The following is a 7921-nucleotide window of genomic DNA, read 5'->3' as shown; positions in this document are numbered from 1 at the left end:
GGCAGAGGCAGAGGCAGGTAGATCTCTGAGTTGGAGGACAGCCTGTCTACAGAGCAAGTTCCTGGGCAGCCAGAAATGTGTGTGTGTGTGTGTGTGTGTGTGTGTGTGTGTGTGTGTGTGTTTAATTTTAGTATAATTACTTGTTGATATTTGTTTATTTAATGCATAGGAGTGTCTTGCCTGCATGTGTACTGTGTGCATCTCTGGAGTCTGAGGAGGTCAGAGGGAAATGTCAGAGCCTCTGCAATGGGAGTTTTGAATGGTTGTAAGTCTCTATGTGGGAACTGAGCTCAGGTTCCCTGGAAGAGAAGTCAGTGCTCTTAATCACTAAACCATCTCTCCAGCCCCTGATTGGTTGATTGACTGATTCATTGATTTTGAGACAGATTTTCTCCATGTTAACTCTGGCTGTCCTGTCCTGTCTGTAGACCAGCCTGACCTTGAACTCACAGAGATATGCCTGCCTCTGTCTCCCCGGTTCCCATCTTTCTACCTTATCTACAACTTTTAATTTTTGCATTTTGTTTATTTATTTCATGACCTGTGGCAGAGGGTGCACTGGAGTGCTGTCTTAGTCACTGTTGTATTGCTATGATCACGGCAGCTCTTACAAGAGAAAGGGTTTAGGCTCAGGCTCAGTTACAGCTTCAGAGACTTCGTCCATTATCATCATGGCAGGGAGCATGGCGCTGGAGAGTGGCTGAGAACTGCATCCCGAGCCTCTGGCAGAGAGACAATGGGCTTGGCATGGGCTTTTGAAAGCCCACTCCCAGTGACACACTTCCTCCAACAAGGCCACGGCTTCACAGAGAAACCCTGTCTGGAAAAACCCCATGGTGGTGGGGAGCATAGCAACACACAGGCAGGCATGGTGCTGGATCAGTAGCTGAGAGCTTACATCTTAAGACACAGCCAGGAGGCAGAGAGGAAGAGAGCAAACTGGGAAGGACAGGACATGCGCTTTTGAAACCTGAAAGCCTGCCACAGTGATACATCTTTACAGGGACACTCCTCGTAATCCTTCCCAAACAGTTCCATCAACTGGGACCACGTATTTATATGAATCAGCTTTTGGGGCCTTTCTCCTTCAAACCAACACAGCATCTTGTGGGAGTTGGCTCTCTCCTTCCAACACATGATTCTTAGAGATCAGACATCCAGGCGGCAGTTGCCTTCATTTGCAGAACCATTGCATCATCTCTTCACCTTTTATGTCTTTGTTTGTTTTGTTTATTTATTGAGACAGGGTCTGTCCCTGAGCCTGGATTGCAGCGATTCAGATGGTCTCCTCCCCAGCACTGGGACTGGGGTCGAGACATCTCCACCTGGGATTTTACATCAGTATTGGGGAACCATCTGTGTGGCAGGTACTTTACCTAACGAGCTGTGCTCCCGGCCTCTCTTTAACTTAAAAAAGACTATGTTTATTTATTGGATTGCACATGCATGAATTTTTTGCCTGCATGCATGTATGTGCACTACATGCTTGCATGGTGTCTGCAGAGGTCAGAAGAAGAGGGTATCAGACTTCCTGGATGAGCCACCATGTGGATGCTGGAAGCCAAACCCATCCTCCACAAGCAATAGCCAAGTCAACTCTCCAGCTCTTTTCAGTCATGGATCCTGTGTATGTGAGTGCAGGTGCTCTCAAAGGCCAGAGGTCCTGCATCCCTGGAGGAGGAGTTAAAAGTTGTGGTGAGTCACTGGGCGTGGGAACTAAGAATTGAACTCGGGTCCAGCAGGCACTCCTAACTCCTGAGCCAACTCTCCAGCACCCCTCATTTCACACTTAAGAAAAAATAAACTCATGTCTTTTTGTGCATGACTTCTATATATCAGTATTGTGCTAAAATTCTAAAGTGACACTTTTAAATTTAAAAGTGTTGTGGCACATGCCTGTGATCCCAGCACTCAGGGAGGTAAAGGCAGGAGGATCTCTGTGAGTTCAAGGCCAGCCTGGTCTACAAAAGAAGTCCAAGACAGCCAAGGCTACACAGAGAAACCCTGTCTCAAAATAAATAAAATAAAAATATAAACAAACAAAAGTGAAAAGTACTGTAACAAAAGAACTCACAGCCAAGTGTGATGGTTTATGCCTTTAATTCCAGCATTGGAGAGCTGAGGAGGGGGACTGAGAGTTCCAGGCTACCCTGATCTGTTTCCAAACAAAACAAAACAAAACAAATCGTGTGTGTGTGGTAGGTGGAGAGATGAGGAAAGCTTGTTTCTCCTGAGGACCTGGATTCTGTTCCGCAGACCTCACGCACAACTGTCATTTCAGTTGCAGGGATCTAGCGCCCTCTCCTGACCGCCACAGGCACTGCTGCACTTACAGGCAGGCAAAAGACTTACACACATAAAAAACAAACCATCTTAAAGGAGAGGAAGGAAAAGAATAAAGCAGCTCCCGCTCTAGCGGCAACAATTGTCACCAGATGTACCCCACTACATGTTCTGGAAAGACTCATGGTACATTTTTTGTTTGCTTTGAGACAGGAGCTCTGTAGCTCAGGCTGTCCTATGAAGGCTGGCCTCAATCCTCCTGTCTCAGCCTCCTAAGTGCTGTAGCTGTAAGAGTAAACCATCACACCCTGTTCCCACTCTACGATGTAGGTATAATAACAAATGACAAATAACATCCTTGTATTATTATGAAAATAGTGTTGAATGCCTCTGAGGAATTCAGGGACTTGCCAGAGGTCCCCAGGATACACTTTGCCTATGGCCCATTATACCAGCCCCTTACCATGACTCACTGTTGCTTTCCTTCTCATTTTTATTAAGAAAGTATAAATGTATGTCTTTACGTGGGTCTTGTCCCCAAGGAAAAGCTAGAGTTCCATGGCTCAGCATCCCTTTTTACCAACTCCCAATTCCATGGCCTCCTAACACTCCCTTCCCCTGAGCACCTTGCTCATCTTCCTCTTGACCTTGTTCCAAGCAGGCAAGAGTTCCTGTTCTTAGCCTGTATGTTTGCCTTTTCCCAATATGCCGGATCCTCTACTTCATTCATACTCGAGGAGCTTTGTTCTCTTTTGGGAGAGACTAATTTCCCCCTGCCTTCTCCCTTCCCTCCCACCCCATTCCCTTACTGTCCTGGAACAGGGCTTGCTATAGGAAATGGTGCTGGCCAGGCGGTCCCCTTGAAAGGAAACACTTTACTCATCTGTCCACATTTGAAACAGCCTAAAATAGGCCAGAATCTGGAACAAGAAAATGCCCATTTGAGTTCCACAGGGGTCGAACGCAGTCCTGCTGCCAGATAGCCTGTTGGGGGTCAGCACGGGTCAGGAAGCCTCATGCTTCCAGACGAGCTTCCAATCCTTTGCTCGGGAACCCTGAACTTGAACCTTGCACTTCCCTCAGAACCTTCAGGGCCTCTTGCTAGCTGCAGCCACAGGCCTCTACTACCATGTCTGGCACGTCGGTCTTGACCACGTTGCCGTTAGGGTCAAGGTAGAGGAGTGAGAGAGGTCTTCGGGCCGTGGGGACGCAGCAGGAGGAGCCCGCAGGCCAAGGGTTGTTGGCTTTGAGGAGGCTGAAGACAGCAGCATGGAAGGAAGCAGCAATGCCAGGGCTGCCGGCCAGGTGGGGCGGGCACTGCCCGCTGCAGTAATTCAGCTGGTATCCCTCGGGCTGCAGGATCCAGTCTCGCCACCCCAGCTCCTGGAAGTCTACGTAGTGATCTCGCCTGCAGCATAAGGGCGTCTCGGCCTCACAGCTGGGAATCCTCCTTCTGGCCCGGCCTGCTCCGGGTTCTTTAGCTCGGATCTTAAGTTCCAAGAAAGGACGCTGCTGTCCATCTGTGTCCACAAGCCGCCTCGGCAGGCCAGCAACAGTGCTGCGGAGCTCCAGGGGTCTGTAGTTGAGCTGGAGTTTCACGACCCCAGATCCCTCAGCCCGCAAGCCACTAGAGGGCAGAGTCAGGGCGTGCCAGCCAGAGGAAGTCCTTCGGTGCTCAGCTAGGAAGGTGCGGGATCCTCGGCACCTACTGGTGCCACAACGGAAGATCCTCAGGTACAGAGTGCCGGGAAAAGAGGCCGGCACGTGCAGCCAGAGGCGGGCATGGTAGAGGTGGTGGGACCGAAGAGGGGACAGCTGGAAGGTGAGCATGGACCGGTAGGTCGAAGTGGATTTGTCTGCCCAAGCAACAAGAAAAGCAAAGAAAAATGTCAACAGAGACAAAGCTTCTCTCTGACACTGCCACCCCGCCCAGCTGCCCTCATTCGGAAAGAGCCTGGCCTGCCCGCGTCCTCACAGCCACACTTGTTCTCCTGGCTCCCCTTTCTCAGCCACACCCGACTCCTTCTGCCGCCCCTTCCCAGTCTCCCTCTCCTCACCCACCTACGGTGGTAGCAAAGCTGATGACTTCCTCCTGTTTGCCAGGAGCCCTGCTCCTCGGCTGCAGCCTCCGCAGGGCCCTGGTCAGCACTGCCTGGGGCAGAGGGCGAGGTATTCTGGGAGGGCTGGTTAGGTGCAGCCCCTCCAGGATCTGCTTCTTGGCTAGTTCTAGGACCAGAGAACGCTCTTTTTGCGGTGCCAGGGTTGGGCCCCCGCAGGACGGGCATGCAGCTCTTGTGCTCTGCACCCACACCAATGCCCACAGTAGCACTGGCCAGAGCTGGACATTTGAAAGCCCCATGCTCCAGGTAGATGGCCCTGAGTTGAGAATCTCAAGTGGATGGCAGTTCAATGAGTCTGATTTCGTGGGAGCCAAAGAGGATGCAGCAGCAGCAGCAGCAGCAGCAGCAGCAGGCAGGCAGGGCCACAGCTATCCTTGGCAAAGGGCAGGCTGCTTGTCCTCGAGAGCCTGGGATTCGGGAAGACTGAAGGCAGATCACCTGATGGGTAGCTAGCTAGGTCCGACCCCACAGCTCCTGACTGACAACTGAGCAGGGCCTCTTTAGAGGCTTGGGCTCCCTCACCTAGTGGTCAACCAGCAGACCTACCCTCTGAGCCTTAGGATTGGCTGGCTGTGCTGCCCATCAGGCCCCAGTGGGGGGTGGCAGTCTCTCAGGGGATGGAGTTTCACCATCTGGCTGTGGTGGCTTGAGGTAGGGGCATGGGGGGGGGGAGTTGCAACGTGGCCATGCATGATGCAAGAAAAAGGATGATTTCACATGCTCAGTTCCCAGTCTGGGAGTCAGAGGAGGGGCGCCATAGAAGCCAGGTGGGGATGGGCTGCTCCCCGGTACGCCCTGTCTTCCCACCTTGCCCCTCCAGTTCTGTAACAGTTTTATGAGGCAGCCACGCGTTCCAGTGGTTAGTTCTCGGGGTCTCCAGGTCAGAAGAAGGATTCTTGTCTCCGTTTCTAGTGTTTGGGGTGGGACAGGGGTGAGTGAGGTTTTGGAAGGGGTGATTTAAAAAAATGGAGTCCTGTTGCTCAGGCCAAGGTGGCAGTGCCACGGGACATAGAAGTTACCTTTTGACCCTGCCTGTGCTGGCTGCCCAGAGTCCATCGGGGGAGGGGGAAGGACAGAGCAAGGGGTGAGGACGTGCTTCTGTGATGTCTGGGGAAACCCAGAGAGGGGGGGTGGTAATGATGCAATCTTCCAGCAGGACAGAGTCCATCAAGGCTGGCAAAGGTTATATCCCTCTGAAGAGCCCAGTAACCACTCAGCATTAGACCACTGTAGGAGCTGGCCAAATTTGAGGCATTCCAGAGGTGGCGCCAGGCCTCTGTGGACATAGTTGGAAAATGGAGGTTTAAGGGACTTAGAGAACAAAGCAAGAAAATCACAGCAGCCTTGGCTCCTCATTACCCTAGACCTCCAGCCATGCTCTTCATTGACTTTGGGTTGTTTTGGTTTGGTTTTTGGTCTTTCGAGACAGGATTTCTCTGTGTAGCCCTTACTATCTTGGACTCACTTTGTAGATCAGGCTGGCCTTTAACTCACCGGGTATTTGCCTGCCTCTGTCTCCCAAGTGCAAGGATCAAAGGCATACACCACCACATCCAGCAATTTGTCTTGTTTTTAAAAGATTTATTATTTACTTCATGTGCATGGGTGTTTGCCTGCAAATATGCAAGTATACTTCATGCATGTAATGACCTCAGAGCCCAAAAGAGAGTGATGGCTTTCGTGGAACTGGAATGACTATTGTAAACTGGTATGTGGTTGCTGGGAATCGAACTAGAGTCCTCTGGAAGAGGAGTCAGTGCTCTTAACCACTGAGCCATCTTTTCAGCTCTGACTTTGCTTTCCAATGTGTGTGTGTGTGTGTGTGTGTGTGTGTGTGAGCATATGAAGTGTGCGGAGACTGGAGCACAGCCCTGGGTGTCATCCTCAGGATCTCCTTTGAGAAAGGGTCTCTCGTCGGCCTGACAACGAGGGGGAAGGACAGAGCAAGGGGTGAGGACGTGGAACAAGGGGTGGAACACACCAATTAGACCAGATCGGCTGGCCAGGGAGTCCTGGGATTGCAAGCTCATTTTACCATTTCTACCTGGGCTCTGGAGACTCTAATTCAAGTTCATGTGCTTTCCTGAGCCATCCTCCAATTTCTGAGATGCCCTCAACATGCACAGGGTTTCTCTGTGTAGCCTTGGCTGTCCTGCAACTCACTCTCTAGACCAGGATAGCCTGAAAACTCAGAGATCTGCCCACCTTTGCCTCCTGAGTGCTGGGATTACAGGTGTGCCACTACTACCTGGCTTTTTTGAGATGAGGTCTCATTATATATAGCTTAGGTTGGCCTTGAAATTATGATAAGTCTGACTCAATCTGGTGAAAACTGGGAATACAGGCCTGACAGACTGGTTTTATTATTGTTGTTGGGTTTTTTGTTTTCTGTTTTAGTTTTGTATTTGTTTTCAAGGGTTTCTCTGTGTAGCCCTGGCTGTCCTGGAATTCCCTCTGTAGACCAGACTGGCCTTAAACTCACAGAAATCTGCCTGCTTCTGCCTCTTGAGAGTTGGGGTTAAAGGCGTGCACTGCCACCACCCAGCTTAACTTTTGGAAAGGGCAGGAGAGGGTTCTTATTTTTTGTCTCTTGAGATGAAGTGTTTCTATGTTGCCCAGGCTGGCTGGAACTCCTACTATAAGTGATCCTCCTGCCTCAGTTTTCTTCATATGGAAGACTATGGTGAATTACTTCATTTTGTTGTTACTGTTGTTTGAGACAAACTGTCTTGTAGTCAAGGCTGACTTTGAGCTCCTCTGTAGCTAAGGATGACCTTTAATTCCTTATGTTTTTAAGGGTAACCTACTTCTGTTCTTGGGTGCTGGGATTAAAGGCATGTAACCACCCATCATACCTGGCTTTTATTCATTGCTGAGGTTTGGACCCAAGGCTTTGTGAATTCTAGGCTAGAGCCCTACCACTGAGCTACACACCCAGCCCTAAGGTGCATGACCTTAAATGGCAGTCCTGTCTACCTCTGATACAAGAAGATGGTGTCAGGCTAACTTTTCTCCTTGGGCCCTAGTTTCTTTAAGAACCTAGGAAGTATCAGGGAAAAAGCTGTAGGCAAAGGGGGTGTGATTCAGAGTCCCTATCCACTGTCTTCCCCTTCTTTAGCTGGTGGTGTTGCCTAGTGAGAGGGCTGAGCCTCAGTACCACCAGTGTCCACCATGGGGCAGTGCTGAGCCTCAGTGCCATCTGTGTCCACTTCAGTACCATCAGTGTCCACCGTGTGGCAGTGCTGAGCCTCAGTACATCAGTGTCCACTATGGGGCAGTGCTTGCCACTGGACTGCAGTTAACCAGAGACTCCTGGGAACAGGTGGAGCCGCTGGAGAGATGGGGGATATGCCTCATCCTTTCCTTACGGTCCTGCCTCCCTCACAGACAAGGGAGAGCAGCTGGCTCCTCTGCTCTTTTGCCTCGCTACTGCAGGGAGGTCCTCAGGACTGCGTCCCTGCCACTTTTGACACATGGCAATAGAACCTAAAGGCAGAGGCCAAGCTTCCTAGACATTC

At 50.8% G+C, this 7921-nt stretch overlaps 1 protein-coding gene across 1 annotated transcript; it reads right to left on the bottom strand.

Annotated features, from left to right (window-relative positions):
- Positions 1–2083: 2083 nt before the first annotated feature.
- Inhbe (inhibin subunit beta E) lies at positions 2084–5048 on the bottom strand. The gene is made up of 2 exons (XM_021658272.2): positions 4345–5048; positions 2084–4139 (listed from the first exon to the last, which is right to left on the bottom strand). Exons 1-2 carry the CDS (start codon positions 4640–4642, stop codon positions 3385–3387), a joined length of 1053 nt encoding a protein of 350 aa, XP_021513947.1. The 5' UTR covers positions 4643–5048; the 3' UTR covers positions 2084–3384.
- Positions 5049–7921: the final 2873 nt, after the last annotated feature.

The sequence above is a fragment of the Meriones unguiculatus genome, chromosome 17, assembly GCF_030254825.1.
Source record: "Meriones unguiculatus strain TT.TT164.6M chromosome 17, Bangor_MerUng_6.1, whole genome shotgun sequence".
In the NCBI taxonomy this organism is placed as follows: Eukaryota; Metazoa; Chordata; class Mammalia; order Rodentia; family Muridae; genus Meriones; species Meriones unguiculatus.
The sequence above is the reverse complement of the archived record's forward strand: the minus strand, read 5'-3'. Positions and strand labels throughout refer to the sequence as shown.

Bases quoted from the DNA above. Each gene is read 5' to 3' on its own strand.
- Inhbe (XM_021658272.2), bottom strand. From the start codon at position 4,642: ATGGGGCTTTCAAATGTCCAGCTCTGGCCAGTGCTACTGTGGGCATTG. The intron at 4,140-4,344 runs GTGGGTGAGGAG...TTGCTTGGGCAG, and splicing joins CAGCTTTGCTACCACCGTAG to ACAAATCCACTTCGACCTAC.